The sequence below is a fragment of the Anser brachyrhynchus genome (genome assembly GCF_964034855.1).
Source record: "Anser brachyrhynchus genome assembly, chromosome: W".
Lineage (NCBI taxonomy): Eukaryota > Metazoa > Chordata > Aves > Anseriformes > Anatidae > Anser > Anser brachyrhynchus.
The window spans coordinates 17667896-17688374 of record NC_137704.1 but is presented as its reverse complement, the minus strand read 5'-3'; the positions used below and the strand labels follow the sequence as shown (position 1 = coordinate 17688374).

General features: G+C 48.2%; 1 protein-coding gene and 1 long non-coding RNA gene across 10 annotated transcripts in view; both read right to left on the bottom strand.

The window, feature by feature from the left end:
- The window catches only part of CTIF (cap binding complex dependent translation initiation factor), a 154236-nt gene that overhangs the window by 38569 nt on the left and 95188 nt on the right, over positions 1-20479 (bottom strand). For all 9 annotated transcript variants that reach the window (XM_080572150.1, XM_080572155.1, XM_080572151.1 and 6 more), the window contains one exon: positions 1427-1868. In XM_080572150.1, coding sequence (XP_080428276.1) covers positions 1427-1868 — 442 coding nt within the window. The remainder of the gene's footprint in view (positions 1-1426; positions 1869-20479) is intronic.
- LOC308184896 lies at positions 5769-17470 on the bottom strand. Its single transcript, XR_013943015.1, has 3 exons — positions 16468-17470; positions 6946-16054; positions 5769-6914 (listed from the first exon to the last, which is right to left on the bottom strand). It is a non-coding gene; the product is annotated as an uncharacterized lncRNA (long non-coding RNA).

Below are 20479 nucleotides of genomic sequence, written 5' to 3'. Positions count from 1 at the left end.
CATTTTTTTTGCCTCTATTTTGAAAGTGCATTCTTGTTTGCAAAATGCTCACATCGCAATCCCACAAAAATATCTACATTTTAATGTATATTTAATGATTTAAATTGGGATCAAAGATGTCACATGTTCCAGGCATTAGAAAAACTCTTAACTTTTCCATCTCTTGACTGTTACACATTTTACTTCATGTCATTACCACAGAACCAACTTACTGCTTCTTTTTAACATTTAATTAAGCATTTGTCCCTTCCTCTGCATCATAAGGCATGCATCCTGCTTGCTCTGGTCTGCTCCCTTCACCTCCCATGGTTCAATCTTAAAACAGATTATACCATACAAACCTGTAGCAATTGTTTGGACAACTGCAACACCAGCCGGCAGGAGCTATCAGGAGACCAGCAGGGTTAACTACACACATCCCAGAGTGGGTGCTTATGTGATGTGTTTCTTACCAGATTATAAAGTTGCAGGGCAGACACTGAAGTGAATACTCTGAAAGTCTCTGCTATACTTCCATTGCTTTAAATAACAAAACTAACTAACAAAATCTCTTCCTCCTCCTCATGGCACATACATAAATAGTAAATGCACATGCATTTAAAGGTATACATTTCCAACGTACACTCCCATGGAATTGTATATGTTCAGGTTATTTTTGCTACACATTTTGAAAATCTCATTGGAGATACTCCCACGAATGCATTTTCCAGTCTGAAAAGAGAATCTCAGGAGAAAGAGTCTGGGTTGCACAGAGGGCAAATGGAGATCTCTGAATTCCTCAGAAATCTGAGGCTGAATATTGTTTGGATTCTCCTCCATCACTTGCAAGCAATAGTTTTGTTATTGTTGGGTTGCTGGAAGGAAGGGGGAAAGATAAGACCATTTCAATTAATTACCGAGATAAACGGATATCAACTTTTAAGTAGCTGACTACAAATACTCAGCACTCAAAAGTCAAAGCTTGGTATTTCGCTCTGTAATTGCGGAGAGACGAATTGCCTTTTTTAGACCTCTCTGCGAGGCAGACGAGCTCTGCAGAGTGGAGGCAGTCAGCTGGGATCAGCCGCCGGGGAGGGAGTGCCTGCGTTGCAGCTCGCACGTGCCCCAGCCTTCCCTGAGGGTGTTTGCAGGGATAGGGACGAGCTCCCAGTCAGTCCCTCCTGGAAAACTGAAGCTGGTAGCAACCTCAACCGCGGAGGCAAGCTAAGAGCTTTAGCACTGTGTCAGTAAAAAACCTCCTGAAGAAGCATGAAGACACTTCAAGAGAAGTGTTGACACTGGGAAGATTAAGATAAGTTGGGTGCATTACATGGAGAGGTCCCTTGAGCCCAGCCCATCCTGTATGGAGTATGTATGGCCCACCCTGCATGGCCAGCAGCCAGACTCCTGGAAAAAGGGTAAGTCCAAGTTCCCCTAAGAGCAGTACCTTTTCTTTTAGTCTCCTCTGCAGCCTGTCTTTGGAAGACTGGAGCAAATTGATCTTGGGTCTCTCCCCAATGCGCTCGTGAATACTGTCTTTCCACTTGGTCTCCGGCTCCTGGATGTACTGCTGAGACTGCTTCTCCACCGCCTCCAGGCCCTGCTGCATCTCCGCCGGACTATGCACCATGCAGACAGAGGTGTCCTCAATTTTCAAATTCTCAGTCTCTTTGGTGTTTCTGTGTGTTTCTTTGTCATTGGGTGAGTGCTTCTGGTTGTGGTGCCATCTCCGGTTCTGGCTGTAGCCATGGTGGCCCGTCCTGCTTGAGGAGTGAGGGGCCTGGCCTTCTTGGTAGAGTTTCTGGTGGTCCCTGTTGTGTTTGGTGCCGCCTTGCTGATGATCTGTGTGCTGCTGAGACTTGTTCCCACCGGGAAGTCTCTGCTGTCGCCTGGGAAGTCAAAGAAAGAGGTCATGTATGCCAAGAGTATGCCCTTTTTTGCACGGACTAGTAGCAGAAAAGCAACAAAGATGAGGTAGGTCTTTTCTGAGCAGGCACCAGTAACCATATTTACTCACAAAATGGCTTCATTCATGTAGTGTCTGCAGTGTCATGGAAACAACATAAGAACAGACTACCTAATGATCTCAGCCCTCTGCATTCATATAAATTACTCCAGCAGCACCGTCTCATAGCAACTAATGTTTCTAAACCCCCTACATCAAATGCATCCTTCATGGAGAGAAGGAAACAAACCCCAGACTCAAGCCACATGACACCTAAAAAATCCCGTGCTACACTATGTCATGTTTGCTTGGCAGGTCAGTGTTATACCAACTGGGCCAGCACATCTGACTCACCAAACAGGCTGGCCCTTGGGGTGACTCTCCGGTCACCCTAGCGCAAAAGAGGAGCCAATTTAATGGTATCTAACACAACCCAGTACCAACTAGCATATTTCAGCTTAAAGTTTTCATAAGTAATTGGATAACATGACTGGTTCCCAGAAAAAGCTGCCCTGAGGTTCTCTGTGAGATGAAGACTTGCTTCCATACTAAACCAGGGAATATTTGGTTAGTTTCATAGCAGCAGCTGGAAGTCAGGCAGGGAAAAAATGTCACAAGTCATGTTTTTCTGAAGTCCTCCCGATATGCCTGGCCTGCAGCATCGCTCCCCTGCATGCCTCCTCCGCTGCACCAGCTGGGCGTACCGCTGTGCTCATTTGCAGCGTGCCGTTTCCAGCCTACCAAGAACTTCTAACAGAGAAAGAAAAAAGCTAAAAAGTAAATTGCCAAGGAAAAGAGGTGCCCACACCAAATGGTTTTGCCCTGTCTTCTAGTTCCCTTATGCATGTCCTTCATCATTGCTATGCAGGGGATGTGTATGAAGAAACTGAGGACCACGCTCAGCTCCAGCAGCACGGGGAGCCAGGACCAGTGGATCTGGACAGGAGGCAGTAAGAATGTGGCTCAAAGTGGGCAGCATGGACATTCAACAGGCACAAAGAGGAGGAACTGCCCATGAGTGGTTTGCTGGAGGGACTAGCATGGCTCAGAAGCCATCGCTCGCCTCTCACTGCAAGCAGTAGCTGAGACTGCAGGTCCCCTAAAACCCAACAGCTGAGTGGAAGAAATGCTTTGGCAGCCTCTTTGCTTTTGCATCCAAAGCTCATGTCGTCTCCAGAAATATGCCTGGTGTGACAGGGCTCCTCAGAAGCAGACACCGCTGCACTGAGCTGCAAAAAAACAGCCCAAGGGCGAGGAAACTTTCCTCTTGCTCCCTCCTCCAGGAAGCTGGAGTGAGAGGAAATTCCTGCCAGCAGATGTGGCCAGAGTGTCTTGTACCCTCCAACTGAATGTGGACATTTCAGATTTCCACACAGGCTGTGAAGACAAGATTATCAGGGCTTACAACACACACATACGTGCACAGAAAAAGAGCGAAGGAAGTTTAAAGGTCTCTCGTCACCCCGAAGGGCAAGGCTTTGGGCTGCTGGCAGCTGCCTGGTGCTGCGCTCCTTTGGAGTGGGTTAACCCTGAGGCACCAAGCAGCAGCAACCGGCTTTGTTTAAAGACCTTGGCGCTAGGGCTAGCCCTAAGTGCAGCGGCAACTCCCTGTGTGCCTGCTGCCTTTTTAACGCTTGGTATTTGCTCAGAGAGCATGTGGGATGCTCAAACGCTCCGCTCCTTACAAGACTCTTGGGAGCAGCGCTGGAGAGGCACAGGGCAGCCTCTCCAGGGTCCCATGAGGCAGAGGCACAGAATCACAGAATCATCTAGGTTGGAAGAGACCTCCAAGATCACCTAGTCCAACCTACGACCTAACACTAACAAGTCCTCCAATAAACCATAGCACTAAGCTCTACATCTAAACGTCTCTTAAAGACCTCCAGGGATGGTGACTCAACCACTTCCCTGGGCAGCCCATTCCAATGCCTAACAACCCTTTCAGTAAAGAAGTTCTTCCTAATATCCAACCTAAACCTCCCCTGGCGCAACTTTAGCCCATTCCCCCTCGTCCTTGCTAAGGCAAGCAGGCATAGGCACAGGGCTGCAGGAGCAAATGCGCCAGCACCGCAGTGCCCATACGGCGCCACATCCTTCCTGGTTTTGCAGCCGTCACAATCCCTTTTCTGTGGCTCAGTCTCATCCCTTACCCCAAACCCCCACCTCTGTTTGGGTGAATAGCTCCATTAATTTTAAACGTCCCACATAGCAACTAGTTTTATTTTCACAGCAAAGATCTGTGCTGCTCAGCTAAGTGGGCTGGGGCGCAGGAAGCGGCCATTCACAAATACATTGCAATGGTCAGTGGCTAAACCGTCCCCAGCCTGGCCTGCCAAACCACGCTGCCCCTCAAATCTGTATTCCTTGGCAGCCATGGGAGTTAAAACCTACTTTGCGAGGCCAACTGGCTCTCCACCACAAAGAGCAAGGGCTCATGTTTGGCCAAGGCAGGCCCAACAGGCTTGTTCTTTGTAGCAGTGGAAGGAATTTGTGTTTAGTCTCAGACCATTGAATCCCGTTTTCTGAGATATTCAACATGCTTTTTTGCAAGCTGAATGGCAGGGAATATTAAAAAAAAAAAAAAAAGGAGATGGGGGAAGCTTTCCTTTTTGCTGGAGCCTACAACAATTTTATGAGTACAGATTCTCCATATAAAGTTTTCCTGGCATTTCTTTGTTTCCTCCCAGTAATGCAATCATATAAACCGCTTTATGAAATGCATAAAGAGCAATGTTTATTAAAAGGGGAATGTCAAAATAAAAGTTAGTTACACCCCTTATCTAGCTCTAAGCCCTCACATGCTTAAACGTGCAAAAGCTTTGCTTTCTGTGGTTTTGCTCTTTCATCTTCAATATCAGAGTTTAACTGCTTGGGTGCACTTCCAGTCTTGGGGGATCAGCCAAATAGATGGTCACTGTATTTAGATTGCAGATATTGCACAGAAATGATAAAAGCTGCACGCAGATGCAGTTTTAATATAAGAAGGGGTAAACCATAATGTCTGGAAAGGACCTGGAAGCCAACCTAGCCTCTTCCCACTGCCATAAATTCCTGCAAGAAATGCGTGAAGGGACATTTTTTTCTCAAGATAATGATACTATAAACCCAACAGTTTCTGTTTAAGGGCTGTGAAAGAAAAAAAAAAGTTTAACAGAAAAAAAAGACACATCCCACTTAAGTCAATGTGGAATGTGAAAGATTATTCAGTTTGGGGCTTTAACAACAAGACAGGGAGAGCAAAAGCAGCTCTGTTCCCATACAGGATAGCTGAAAGGCAAAATTCACATGGCAAGGGGCACAGCAAACACTAATGCAAACTGCAAACTCTGCAGTCACTGACCACAGGACGGAAAACACCAGAGTTAAATAAGTTAGGAAAAAAATGCTAGAAATAAAAGGCAAAGGAAGGAGAATGGCAAGCAAGAAGCAGTGTCCATGACTTGGCAGAAGGCTCGGGTCTAGACGATAATCCAGCATTCAGGCAAAGACTCGTTTTGTGCTATTATCTTCCCAACACCCCACTGAAGAAGAAAAGCCAAGAAGAAATAAGACTCTTCACAGAACAAAAAGCCAAAGGAGGGAGAACGGGGCCCAAATCTCGAAACTTTTTTTTGGTCTGCAGAGCGTTGCAAAGCCTGGCAGATTGGGATGGCCGATCCCTGCTTCCAGATGTGGTGGAGGCGCTCCCGAGGCCGAGACCCCAGGAAGGGGGATGAGATGGGAGCCCGGGTCGCAGGCTGGAGCCGGCTCTGCCCTCTTGCTGGGGGTGAAGCTGATGGAAACAAACTCGTGCAGGAGCGCACACACCCAGAGGGTGGCTCGGCTCACTTGGGATAAGCGGCCACGCTCAGGTAACCGCATTGTGCGGGAACCCAAAGGCACTTCCAGACCCAGGGCTTTGGGCTTGTGATGTCCATCACTCAGCTCTGGTCCCCCACCTGCTGCCTGCATGGGGAGCAGCACCAGGAGGCACCAGGGCTCGGAGAAGGGACAAGTGGTGGACATGAGAATGGGGATCTCCCACCACTCAGTCCCTTCTGTTGTTGGGACAGGGGTTCCCAACCTGCGGGCTGAAGACTTTGGGGATCCATGGGTTATTCTGGAGGGCGCGCAGGAGGTGCTGGTCCTGGAGACAGCAGCTCTCTCAGTGTGGGAAGATGCATTTCAACACTGGCAGGAGATGCCGGCTGTCCTCTTCACTCATCCCCCTTTAACCTTGTCTTAACACTGCTGATACAGGGCAGGACCAAACACTGTGGGGGGACAAAAAAGCAATCCTTGAAATATGGACTCTTGGCTGAGGCCATGGGACAGGCTGTGGTCTGCAGGAACATCCTGTAGAAGTGACTTCCCTGGCAGCAGTTTATGCACCAGTGACATGGGCCAGCTGTGGGGACAGTACTGCACTGCTGGCATGAACCACAGCAGAAGGAGACCTGGCACCTGCATTACTTTCAGGGCACATTTGTTCTGAAGTGTTGTATTATGGTAGACCAGCCTTGGTAGAAAATTAACCTCTTCCACCCTACCTCACCCAAATGTTTTGTTAAAATGCCTGTGTGAAGACACAAATCTTCCAGTGATGATGAGCATCAGCCTCTTCCCAAGCAGAGGAACTCCTAAAAACCTCAACAGAACATGAGGCCCCAGGGAAAGCGGGCAGGCATCGAGAGACATGGGCATCCCTTTGCTCTGCAGACACAAAACCCAGATGCTGTTGCCCCACTCACTCCTCTGCTCCACTGCAGCACAATGGTCTGTTGCCCCTGTTTTGTTTCATGTTGAATAACTATTTTCTCTTGCAATTCTGATTCAGCTCAAAACTCCCACTGAGTTCAGTGGGACTGGGAATTTGGCCATCAGTCAACATGGAAACTAAAGAGACATTCAGAGTTACAAAGAAACTGTACAAGTACTAAAAATCAAGGGGAGACAGTCAGGGTTGCCAAGCTGGAAATAGGATTGTATCATTTGTGCTATTGTTTCTCCACTGATTTTTATTTTTTTTTAATTAACAAGACGAGATACAATGTTTAATTAACAAAACGAGATACCTTTCAACAGAATTTAGATCTGACAAATGTTTGCTCTGTTGGAGGAGCCTATGAAAACAAATCTACGGCTTCAGCTGTCTCTGTGATTACCAGCCTATGTGCTCAGAAATATGGGATTCCTGCAAGTTTTACTGCATCGCTCACTCCCAAGGAAAGGGACTGGAAGGCACAAAGCTGGGGAAAATAACTCCAGACACGTGCACAGCTGTGGTCTAAAACACAGTTGCTCCCTCCCATCAGCTTTGCTCATATCCCTAGAGCTAGACAAGTCCTCCGAGAGCCCTTACCACTCGTCTGGCATGTTGAAAGCCAGAGGACAACGCGGGGTTACATTCTCCTGGTGGTTGCATGGAGATTTGCTTAGGCAATTCCTGTAAATACTGAGAAGTAAGCAGCTCTATCTCCAACGGCACTTGAGAAATTTACCCTGCGGTGCAGAGCACTCCGTGCGGTCGAACAGACTGAGATATTGCCTGCGGGCTCAGGGACTGGGTGCTCTAGACATCACGGCTCTTGCCTTTGAAGAAACTGCCTGGACATCAGGCTATCCCTCAGTCTGAGGCACCTCTCCATGGGACAGACCCTCCTGGGCATGCTGTGCTCCTTGCAGGGGAGGGACACAGGTTTTGTCCTGCTTTCATGTAGCGCCTGACAGCCAAGGGGCATGACCAAGGCTGGCCAACAATTAACAGCTAATACATACCTGCAGACACCTGGGCAAGAAGCTGAGAATGAACAGCAGTGCTGTGGCCAAGGTCAAACCTTCCCTTCACCTGTCTGGTGTGTGAATGAACATGTTCCTCAATGCATTTTGATACAGAAGATGTATTTCCATCCTTTCTCCTGCATAGTCAGTATCTCGTCTCTGTTGCAGCAGAGGCACAGGAGTATGATGCTGAGCCTTGCGAGTATCTCATAATTGGCATTCCTATTACCATGGCTGCAATTAATTAGGAATTGCCATTACCCACATCAGCCACAGCACCAGATGAGTCGGCACAGCTCCTGAAGAGGTGCACCAGAAGCCTCCTTTGCAGCAGATCCCCATGTCCTCTCCACATACTCTTGCAGAGGGGCTAAATGCCACCACGGCCCCTCTACCCCAGAAGCGGTACGGACTATGTTGTATCTCTGACCTCAGTCTTGTGCACTAATCTGCCCTAACCTGCAGCCAAAAATGCCCATTGGCACTGGCTTTGGACACCTAAGGGACATTGTGGCTCAAACTGGAGGGCTTAAAGGATCCCAGGTAGGACCTGGGTACAGCATCTAAAACTGGTCCTGGAGGTCCGTCTCAGCACTGGGAGCATACCGGGAATTTTGCTGTTAATCTAATGAGGAAAAAGGTCTGAATTTCTATTTTAGACCTCAACTTCTTCCAGGAAGTATTCTTCACCAAACTACTTCCATCAGAGGCCCTGTGATGCTGTATGTACACGTATAACGATAACTCAGCATTATGTACTGTTATCGTTTGGTGCAGGGAACGTTACAGCCCAGCCATGGCTGCTTTCTACCCTTGCTATGACTGAGAGTGGGAAACAATCAAATAAGCTTGATGGTTCCACACAATTTAATCAAAAACCTCAAAACCCCACAGAAAGCAACAACCACCAGCTCCAAGCATGAAGAACACAGGACTTCTGTGTGTTTTCCCTTTGGCTTTCTCTCTCAAACTGGTTTTGCTTGGCTCCAGTTTCATTTTTGTTTGCATTTTTCTCAGATGAGAAGGGAACAAGATGTCATGTTCACTTCTGAAAACAAAAATGAAATTATTCACACCTCTTTTATGCTTTTCTGTCACCAAGGTCAAAGTCTATCCCATCACTAGGAACAGCCCAAGTGTCTGGACAGACGGCATTTTGGAAGCACAGAAAATCCACCTGTCAAAATGTGGTGATCAGGTTCTGCAATCATCTTTGGACATTTGAGCTGTAATGAGTCTTGTCTCACACGTACGCATCTCTGAAAACATGCAATGAACTCTAGAGGACCAGCACAGCCAACAAAAACGTTATGTGGGTAGAGATGTTTTTGATGAGGCTCACAGCAAAAGCATCTGGCTGCTGGGAAGAGCATTATGAAATCTTCAGAGAAGTCACCTACCTGGGAACAGCTCTCTTCGCCACCTTGGTTCTGGGGCCCAGTTGCAGCAGACAGCCTTCCCTTGGGCCTGGACATCACGTCTTTCTTTGCTAGATATGATTTTGTTTGGCCCTTACAACATACGTAGACCCACCATAAAAGAAAAGGGCAGTGCTGGAGGGCTTCAAAGAGGGAGCCCATGCAGTAATCTGTCAAAAAATGGTGTAGGACTGCTGCAAGGCATGGTCCCTCATGGAATGCCCTATTTCTGCTATGGGATGCCAATTGATTTGGCCTTTCCAAACACAGAAAGAGATCTGATTTCTCCCTGCACCTTCCTGCAGCATCCCTTCACACCATCGGGCCCCACTGCTGCTCCCACCACGGTGGTGGACACCCTATCCACAGGGACCATTCTGCAGGCTGGGCCACGGGAGCAGTGACAGTGCTGTTGGGCTGAAAGGATGCAGCACTACGTCCATCAGAGCAGACTCAGCAAAGCATTGAAGAGCAAACTTGTCTTCTGCTGAAGTCCAAAGAAAGTCCTCCCATGCTGCAGTGCTTGGCCGCATGGGCGGCCTGAGTCAGCTATTTTCTTCTAAGCTTCATGGAAACGAATCTTCTGGAGGAATTTAAGTAGCTGTTTTGAAACACCAGCTTGGGAAAGACATCCCAAGTACAGATGGCATGTGAGATAGCTCCAAAACAGCACTTTAAGCGCTTTGCTGTATCTCCCACAAATCATTAGGGACTTCTAGACGGAGGCCCTTGTTGCACAGAGTGAGCGACCAGCTAGGAAGACACCCCCCGGACTTCAAGGCTGTCTGCCCAGACTGGTGTAGAAATCACTCCAGTGATTTCATGTAGAAATTGCTCGGAAATTGTTTTCTTCATAAATTGCTTGAAATTATGTTTTTGGATTCGTACTGTACTGTAAACATTATAGCAAAAATTACATGAAAACCACAGGAAAATACAGTGACAAGGGAATTAATCCATTTCAGTTGAAGTAGTTTAAAACTGAAACACACAACCACAGTACACAATGTTTCCCAAGAATCTGCTGAGCGCAAATACACACGGATCCTGGCCTACTAGTAGGAATGTGAGTTGAATGAATATAGATTCATCTTTTACTGCTTTGCAGTAAAAGAGCTTATATCTCAGACTCCAGGCTCCCTCCTGTAAAAATACACCAAGGCTGACCAGTTATCCCGAGATCAGATAATCCAAGAGATATAAAACTTAAACCCGTGCCAAGATGCACGGGCTCCCAGACACAGCCCCGCTCCATCCCTCCATGGTCCTGTCCCTAAAGACACATCCTAAATGGCACGCATGAACCCCACCTGCTGCCATTTTGTTCAGCTGTCTTCCTACAGACCTCTGTGACTCTTTGACCCGCAGCAAGGAAACATCCTAGGTTTTTCCATATCCTATTTATACCAGCTCTTTCTAGTGAAGAAATAAATATCTTTCCTCTAGAAGCTAAAGCAAGATTTAACATGAACTCCGACAGGATCTCCTAACAGCTGTCCAGACACATGAGCTGACCCAAAGTCCATGGCAAGCAATTACTTCCGACACAGGGATCTTGGGTTGTTGCAACCCAAGCAACAGAGATGCTTTAGACTTACATGTGCCAGAAGCCTTTGTCGGGCACTTAACAAACTTCTACAAAAATTATATGGGTTGCTATAGCATTTAGTGCGGAGCTTTGGGAGCTAGGATTGATCTGGATATTGGCTAACTGTAACCCAGTGACAATCCTAAGGCAGACTTTCCCAAATAGCACATGTAAATGCGTCTGTCCTACTGTCAAAAGAAGAGTTTCCTCCTGCTCTCTCTGCCTCCTCTCTCATGCTACCACTAATGCTTGTGAGCTGTGTCAAAAATTTACTTTCTCTTGGATGGGTTTCACAGTTTGGCTGCCATTGGGTTTGGATGGGAACACGCAGCCTGGGGTGAGGCACAGAGCTGGGTCACCTTCTGCAGCTCCAGTGTAGCATCGGTGCTAACCCTTCCTGCTTGGGCACCAGCATCCCATTTTAAATGGGAAACTGGGATGATCCGGAGCACTGGGAATGGACTCTCCTAGCACAGGGTGCATCCTTGCTTCAAAATGCATCAGAGGGATGCTAAGAACGGACAAGACCTCCACGGCCCCATACATTTTTCCTGTGTTAGCCCCAGTGACACACACAGAGAGGGTGACCTGTTGCCCGCTGTGGGCTGGGGCAGGCTGAGCAACCCAGCTGCCCCAGCAAACGGATTGAGCTTCAGAAAGGACACAAGGGCGGAGCAAAGGCAGTTTTCTGAAGAATCGCCTATCCAACCTCAATGATCCCAAATGACCCCAATGGCCCCAAAAAAAAGCGATGCCACCACAAAAAGGGACAGGAGGGGAAGAGAGCAGAAGGGAACGGGAAGGAGATGAAGCTCCTGTATCATCAAGCCATGCCCAGACCGGAGCAAACCCGCTCACAGCAGCATAGATATTTGTGTTGGGAAAAAACACTGCTGTGGGTGGTTGTTCCTGATTTTGCTTTCACTCTGCAGTGACACGTAACAACAAAATTAATTAAAATAGGTCAGTTTAAATGAAAGAAGCCTCTTGTCCACTCATGCCTAGAGGCCATCAGGCCAAAGACATTATCAGAGAAAGAGTAGATATTCAGCACCTTCATGCCTGTTATCGACCCCAGCACCGTCCTAATCAATCCAGGGACTGTCTTTCCCACAGATGGTCCCTTGGAGACAGACTGCTGTGGCCCTAGCAGGAATAAATGGAAATGAAACAGTTAATAAATATCCAAAAATAGAGTGTAGTTCACTTTTTTTTTTTTTTAATATGGAGATGAAAAATCCCTGGGTGATTTACGTGCCAGCAGAGATATTAGCTGCATGTAACAGATTCAATATTTTTAATACTAATATTTTAGGCTGAGACAGGAGCGGGAATGGAAAGTATTTCCAGTGCCTTGACTTCTTTATTTTGCAAACATCAGTTGCTAACTGGGGTCAGACAGAAATACTGTTTCTGCAACAAGAGCCCAAACAACTCGAGCTGGCATCTCCTTCATGCACCGTCCCTGTCAGGAGGCCCCGCAGAGCTTCATCACGGTTCACAGGGAGGAGGGAAGGGTGGCCAACGTTCTCCGGCTGCACATTCACGGTCAGGTAAAAAAAGAAAACACGTAAAACAGAACCATTTTCAGCCCTGAGTAGCCGTGCTGGAAACACTCCACCAAAGAGAAAGCAGATGGGTTTCCTAGTGCAGGGGAACCTGCCGCTATATTTCCTTCCCTCGATGCTGGCAGGCTGAACCAGCCTCACGGAGACAGTTACGTTTGGGCTGCACGACACGACACCAGCAGTCTTTAAGGGTGTGCTGATGGGTGCCGGGGGAAGCTGGTGGCCAGGGGTTAAACTCTGCTTGCCCACAGGACGAGGACTTTCCTGGCAGGCTGGTAAAACTTAAATAAGTCACACCATCACCTACACTGATACGACCAGGTGGCTTAGGGGGATGATCCCAGAGCAGGCACTGCTGAATTTGTTGATGGTCTCGCTTTGAAAATTGTAAAACCCGTTTTGAATGCTGACTCCCATGTTGCTGGTACAAGCGGAGAGCAAAGGCAGGCACAGCACTTTGAGGGGCTAACTCTCGTGATAACAAAAGGACGGTTCAGAATAAATGGAGATATTTCTTCACATAATACACAGTTAAATTGATATAATATACAGTGTATGCGTGCTATATGCAGTCAGGCTATTGGAGCTGTGAGTATCAGAAGTTCACATGGGTACCAAAAAGCACACTGACAAAACCCCACAAAGAAAACCCAAGAGGAGCTACTGGGCACAAGCGTGGCCTTGCCAGTCCTCCAGCTGCAAATTCCTGGAGAATGGGAGAGCACTGCTGGGTGGCAGCCTTGGACGTGTGCTGGGCAGGGAGTGGGGCGCTCCGGTGTGACCAAATGCAGCTCCCCTTCTGCTCGCACTCGCCTCCGGCTCCAGCCCACCACCACCTTTGCTCAGGTGATTGCAAACAGGAAAGTGCTGATGTGCAAGGCACATGCCTGGCCTGTGGCACACGTCCGAGAAGGCCAGCCATCTCAGGGCTGGGTGCAGGATTTTCAGTGTAATGCACTCTGCGCCTACAGCCAGGAGCGCAGGCAATTACCAGCGACCAGCTCATATGCGGCCATTCATTAAGCTGCAGTAACGCAATCACCCAGCTGAGCCCTTTTAGGAACAAATGGCCGAGACAATATTGCCCTCTGGGGACCTGCAGTTCAGAGAATTAATTTAGTGTAATAACTCATAGCGATGTTGCGGACAATCACAATGAATGAATCGATGATCTGTCTCTAAATTGCCTGTAACTAACACCTCGGCTGATGCATGGCTCGTCCACAGCCCCGGCATGGCCCAGCTTTCCGAGGCAGGTGTGCAGTTATCGCTGGCTGCTGCCTCGCTACCTTTCTGCGTACAACCTCTGCATCCTGGAGGACCCCTGCCTCGAAGATCCAGCACCTCCATGAAGGTTTCTTCATGTGGTTCTCCAAGATGTGGGGCTTCGGCCATGCAGCTTCCCCAACTTCTTTCTGAATTGCGCCTTCAGCACGGGTGTTCCTGGACACGGGGCCTGTCCTTCCCCGCTGCTTCAAAGTTTCTAAATGTTCAGCAGGACAGAGCCTGCTGATTTAACAGCACCCTTAGGTGCTTCCGGCTGCTAGAGGCATTTATTGCTCTTGCTTGTATCATTGCACTCTTAATAATGTGATTTAGCCAGATGCTCGTACCGCCTCCCATCAGTGCAGACAGAGACTTACTTCTGTCCTTAAAAATAAGGAATCATTGGTCCTAAATTTGCTGAAGAGAAGGGCTGTCCCACAGACACGCACCACCAGGCTGGCTTAGCTCCTCGGTGTGGGTGGCCAGGACATCCCTCGTGGGCTTGGGATGCTTCCTCTGTGTCTCCAAGGAGAGCCTCCTCGGTGGTTCCGTGTCTCTCCACCAGCTCCCAGGAGGGCACGGAGGAGGATAGAAACCTGATTTCCAGACACCGCTTCAGGGGTTCAGCCCCATGTACTGTTAAGCCTAATTAAATTACACTTTGAAATATTACTTTACAACCTTTTCGGCTCCTTCCCTTCCTCTCCCTTTCTCCTGTTCTAAAACTATTTACAGTAAAAGCACTGCAAATCATTTCGCTCGACACCAGTTTTCAGCAAGTTCATCTGAAACATTTTGTTTTGTTCCAGTGAGGAACAGCAATTCTGCACTAAAATAATGTCTTGATATTGTTGCTTTCGTTAATAAACATCCTCTCCACTCACTGCAACCCCCTCAATAAATGGCCCTGTAAGAACAAAAGACATTTCTCTATTGTTTTAAGTTCTCTTCCTTTCTGAAAACCTCAGTTAAAATAGTGAAAAAGCAAACGCATCAGTTCTATACTCTGTAATTATGAACTCATTTCTATTCACTCTCCCAGCAGGAGAGATTTGTACTGCTGACCTCTGAGAACGGGTTTTCGAAGGCTTTTCCAAAATCTCCCAGCATTAAAAATGACACGTTAATATCATCCGTAAAACACGTTCACCTTCACATTCACCCAATATAGCTTGCAATCTTAAAATCCATGGTGAGTGACATTCCTGCGACTATTTTTATTTGTGAAACATGCACTAGCACTGACCATGAATAGAACAGCATGGGAACAGCTCTGGAAATAGTGCAACTTTAATGACAGCGTGAAAAGTGCATGAATACGGGCTGCCAGCTTGTTGCAAAGAGCTTTCAAATAAATACCACGCATGGCATGCTACTGAGTGATGCTTGGGACTTTTCTTACCAACCTTATCAATATTCCCAGCACAAAAACTACCTGTCTGAAGAGGACATGCCATTGCGATCTCAGCCTTCTGCTGATATGGTGCTTGTGAAAACAAGTGTGTAGGTTTTTACTTGGTAAAATCCCACCAAGAAAACATTTTGCAAGACAAGATGCTAAAACAGTGCAGTTATATATGTATCTCTGAGTAAAAAGTGAAAAATAAGGAGGTTAAACAAGAGGGAGAAGCATTTTTTTATTGAGATATTAAATAGCAGATAAGGGGCTGATGTATGGGAACTCAGAACCAGATAGTCAGGAACACAGGACAGAAGATTTTCATGTTAAAAAAAGGCAATATCATCCTTTAAACACAAACTGGACAATAGGTTTAAAATTCACATGCAGAACTACAAGCCATACAACTCTAGGGTCCATTCCTGACCCTCCCACGATTTCAAGCGCCCATGACACACCTAGGTGTATGTATTTCTTCTTGACATTTAGGACCAAATCCAAGCGCACATACATTCACACTAGAGCTTAGGCAGACCTGAGGATCCAAGAGCTCAATGAGCATTTCCCCAAATCCCACCTGACTGCAAGGGTTTGGGGAGCTCACACATTGTCCGAAATGCAAGTGCCAGAAGTGTCCCTGCAATGCCCAACCTGAGATGCCACCACCTCGTCGCAGACAATCCCCTGCCTTAGAACACCCCTGATTCAGGTGTGCCCACCTCCCAGTTGCCCACCAGTGGAGAAGACACACTCTAGAAGAAGGTGCTAATTGGTAAGAAGAGATTTCTCCTCCATGATATGGGAGAGGATGGGATGCTCGGTCTCAAGTCTTTGTTCTTGCTGAAGGGAGAACAGAAACAAATCCCCGACCCAGTGCTTCCTCCAGAGTGAGGTGGTTTGGTTCAGCTCCTCCCACAGCTCTTTGATTTTCAGACTTCCTTGGCTCTGGTCAACGTGGGAAGGTGAAATAAAGCAAGGAAACCTGTTCTTGCAAGATGGCCAGACTCATTTTTCATTTGTAGGGGCAAGAAGATGTCTCAGCGTAAAGCTCTTCAGGGCTCTCCAAGTCCTTGCGATTGCCACCTTTGGACATTCCCGCTTGGGCCCAGAAGAAGGAGAATCCTCCCTTCTCTCCATGCAGCTCTGGGTTACTGTAGGGTTGCTCAGTCTTGTGCAGGAATTTACCAGTCCAGCCATGGTGGAGAGCCTTGGGCCCTGTGCTTGTGTTCTTAGAGTACAGAACTGCTCCCCCAACAGCTTACAGCAGCAAGAGAAAATACCACGTACCGCATGGAGAATACAGGCATGAGGAGAAGGTCACAAGCTTCACACACTGTGGGTTCAGATCATCCAATTTTAGGTGTCTGCCATGTCAGAGACCAAATGGGAGGTGGGGACTGAGGCTTCCGTTATAGTCAGTGGCAGCCCAACCAGTACAGGTAGTGGGAACCATGGCACCCAATCTGTATATGACCAAGTTAGTTATGGACAGATACGGTGCTGATATCATTGGAAATGCTCTGTGGTGCTTTTCTCCCATCCACCTTGGTGCAGGTTTCACAAGGACTGGTGTCTGCCAGCTCCTTGCATGGAATTCATGATATGCTCTGGAATCTGAAATCGCAGCTGTGATCACGGAGGTGAATCCCAGGTGTTTCTGGTAAAAGTGAGAACTGAAATGAGGTCTCCCATGTCCTCCCCGGGGCCTTGGAGACAAGAGCAGTCTCTTTGCTAACCTTCTCCCTAGCTGTACTGCCACCATGAGCTCCTGCTCACCATTCTCTAATGCTCTAAAGAACAGGCAACAGCAGAAAAGGACAGAGTGAAGAGCTGTCAGAGTCAACAATTTACTGTCCACCAGCCCAGCCCCTGCTGCCACATGGGAGAAATATGCTTAAAAATACTAAGCTTTGATGAAAGCAGGTGTCCCTCCACCTCAGACACCCACTGAAGTTCTCCTGGATTTTTTTGCTGGAGCAATTATTTTGCTTCCTAGGAAGTAACATCATAAAACCTTGAGCTTATCCAGCAGGCCATTACATTGCTGTTGAGCTTTCATAACAGTAAAATGTTCTGTCAGTGGCATGTAAGTCTTTCAATCAGCTGCAGAGATGGAGAAAAACAACCTGCAAAAGCCTCCTGATGCCATAAAGTCTACTGGCAGCTTGGCAATTCATATTAAATTTAGTCTGCAGGACAGGGGTCATGTCAGTCACCAAGATCATAAAAAAAAAAAGAATAAGAAGTCTTGTGTTGTACAGTTTTTATGTAATGACAAAGCCACTCTCAATAGAGAGGCGGCAACCCTGCAGCTGGGAAACACACCCGTCTCTCTCCTGCCACTGCCTCCTGGCATTAAAAAGAAGGAACAATGAAAGGAAAGGATTAAATTTGCTTAGATGAGTATCTTTTAACCCTTTTGTACCATGCCTTTAGCTAGGCACACAAGGATGATGGAGTATATATATGTGAATCTCCCAGCCCTGCTCATGTCAAGTGTCCTCTTGAACTCACAAATGTTTTTTTTTTTACTCTTTAGGCTACTCTTGAGCTCACAGAGTGCTCCAATATTTACAGGAATGCATTTTCCCTGTATTGCATGAAATGCAAACCCTTGTAGTCGTTACCATTGGGGAAGGAGCTGTAGATGTGGTATTGCCTTGCATGGCGCGTTTTCCAGCAGGACTGCAGCTGCACCATCTGCCTTCGGGGGTGCCTCAGGGCTGGACACACTCTCCTGACTTGCTCAGCACCTAAGGGCTTAGTGCTGGCCGCAGCGGCAGGAGCAGAGCAGCTGGGTGGAAACCCCCTGCCACCCCACCGCAGACCGAGGCGCAGGTGACAGTCAAAGCAAACTTCCCTACCAATGCTAAACACCAACTGCTCCACTCACTGATGCTGCTGTTTTAAACGGACCACTTGGGTGATGGAAAAACTCCACACATGCTGCTCTGGGGACAGTACTGGGCCAGGCAAGCGGCTCTTAGATGAGCCTGTCCAGGCCTGATGCTAGATACAAACTCAGTTGATCTTCAGATGGCTTCTGCGGAGCTATTCGACCTTCTGCTGGGATTGCTGCACAGGGATAGCATTGGACCACCACAGTCCTCCTGCGTGTCCCACTCACTGAACCCAGAGCATGCTGCAAGGGCAGCGAGGGGCTCCCCAGGAGCCAAACCACCTCCAGAGCTCAGCTCTGAGAGGTCCCTCTTGACGAGAAGCTGCAGTGCAGCTCCAGCAGCTCCACCCATGGCTGAGTCACCCGCGGCGGATGCCCGCGGGTCATCACAAGCTGGCTTTTTGATCATTCAGGGGCCGCTCCTTCAATGGGGAGCCCGGTGAGGTCTTTGTTCTCAGCTCCCTCCTCCTGGGAGAGGGGTGCCAGCGCTGTGAGCCCTGGCAGAGCCTTCTCCTTGATGCCTGGAAGGAAGGGCAGCGGGGCCAGGCAATGCCAGCGTGTCTCACCAGTGCTGCTCTGCCAGGAGGAAGGGGCTCCTGCTTGGCTCCTCCTGATAGCATCTCCATCCTGCTCCATCACTGCCTTGCCCATGGGCCAACCAGGTCCCAGTGACACCCTCTCTTTGTATGAATCTACCTGGTAGCCTGGTGAGAAAGGAAGGTACTGGGGTAACTACAAACATGGGAGGACCTTGTGCATTGCAACCCCATTCAGTTCCTTACTCCTGTTACCCCCTTGGTGGCAATCAAAGCAGATCTTCCTCTGATTTCCAGTCTTTATTAGATGGCCAGTTTTCAGCTGCTTGCTTTCCATGGCGATGTGTGTTTTCAGCAGGAACAGCCCTTCTCCCCCTGCGCCACGTACCCTGGGTACCTCGAGAGCATCCACATCCTCTCCAGTCTGCCTGGCAAGGCTGCACAACCAGAGATATGCGAGGAAGCATTTCTTTCCTTCTCTGAGCTTTAAGTCTGTTGTTCGCTTCCCCAGGTGACCCTGATCCTCGTATGAACAAACAACAACAAAAAAAAACCAAGCAGAAAACTTCTGCTTTACCTCTCCTTACCTCAGATCCCCCCTGCTGAAGGCTCCACCTTGCTCCAGCATTGTGCAGTCCTGCTACTCTCATCCCACCGTACCTCCTCCCCACATGGGGAGATTTTGCCCTTGCAAATGGGGCAAAATGGGCAGGAAAATGGGGAGATTTTGCCCCTGCAGACTGAATTGGGCAGAGCTGATTCCTGTAATATTTTATTGCAGGGTAAAGTGGTGGAGTACCCTTTATGGTGTTTTGAAAGGAAATTGTACAGGAACAAATGTCCCGGGCAGTGTGGCTATTGAAAACCCTTCACAAAGGGAGTTTGCCACAAGAGGAAAAGAAGCTTAATCAGTTGAACTAATCACTGTAGGTGGTTGAGAGTCCCTGAAGGTCTGTAAAATCAAATATAATGGGAAAAGAAATATATCAGCTTGCTTATGCTCCTCTGCAGAGCCGCCAGTGGATCTGGGATGCTCCCTGCCTGGCCCCGAGCCTGCAGTGACCATCCTTTGGGCTGTCCCCCATGTAGGACCACACTCGCCCCAGCACAAGACCCCGGCCGGGGCCACGTGGACAAGCCCTTGGGATGTCCGTTAGCGAAGCGGTGGCCACGGAGGAGACCCAGATTGGTGTAATGGGGCTTTGGACTGTGAGTGGAGAGGCAGGGCAGGGGCATCCGCCCTGCTGCAGTCACCCCAGATGACCCTGTTTTCGGTGTGGGCACAAGCAGGAGGGGTCAGCAGTGCTTACACAACCCTTGTGCTTCAGGAAGAGGAAACTGTCCCTGACAGCCACCCGCGGCTCTCCAGGGAAGGAGGATATTTCTGCCTCCCCCAGCTCTGAATCTCATTAAAACAAAACAAAACAAAACAAAAAAGAAAAGAAAAAAAAAGCCAGACTGCTTTTTCCTGATCATTTAAGTGGAAAGCCAAGTTAACGGTAGGAAGCAAACTGGGACAGTGCAAGAGAAAACTTGGGGACATTTCTGTAATCCTGTTATCAAAGCAATCGGTATTTGGGGCATGCTGAGGAGAGATGGGGAAAGCTCCCACCCCTTTGCTTCATGTATCAGCCAAAAGGGGCTGAGCCTCTGTTCCAGCTCCTTACCCCCACGCAAGGGCTCTCTGAAGGATGGCAGAAATTCTCCTCCATCTGAGAGGAGAAGCCACTGCTGCGGGTGACAGTCCTCCAAGGACTCCAAGGCAGGTCCCTGCAGAACAGCCCCTCATTGCTCTGGTCATCCCAAAGACCTGAGACACTCCCATGCTGCGTACGGAGGAAGCACAAAGGATCCACACTTATTTTGAAAATAGGAACTTGGATGCCTTTTGGAAATAGGAGACTGATTAACTCTGAGGCTTTTACTCCATCCTCTCCAAGCCATGGGGTTGTGTTCCCCTCTGTAATTCTCTCCTGTCCTTTCCTCTAGACTGGCTACCAAAAGCCCTGTGAGATACCTGCCAGCATCTATGCACACATGAGGATTTCCTTCCACTAAGGAAATCAACCTGATCTGACCTTTGAATCGAACAAGATGGGATTGAACCAGTGTGATTACAAC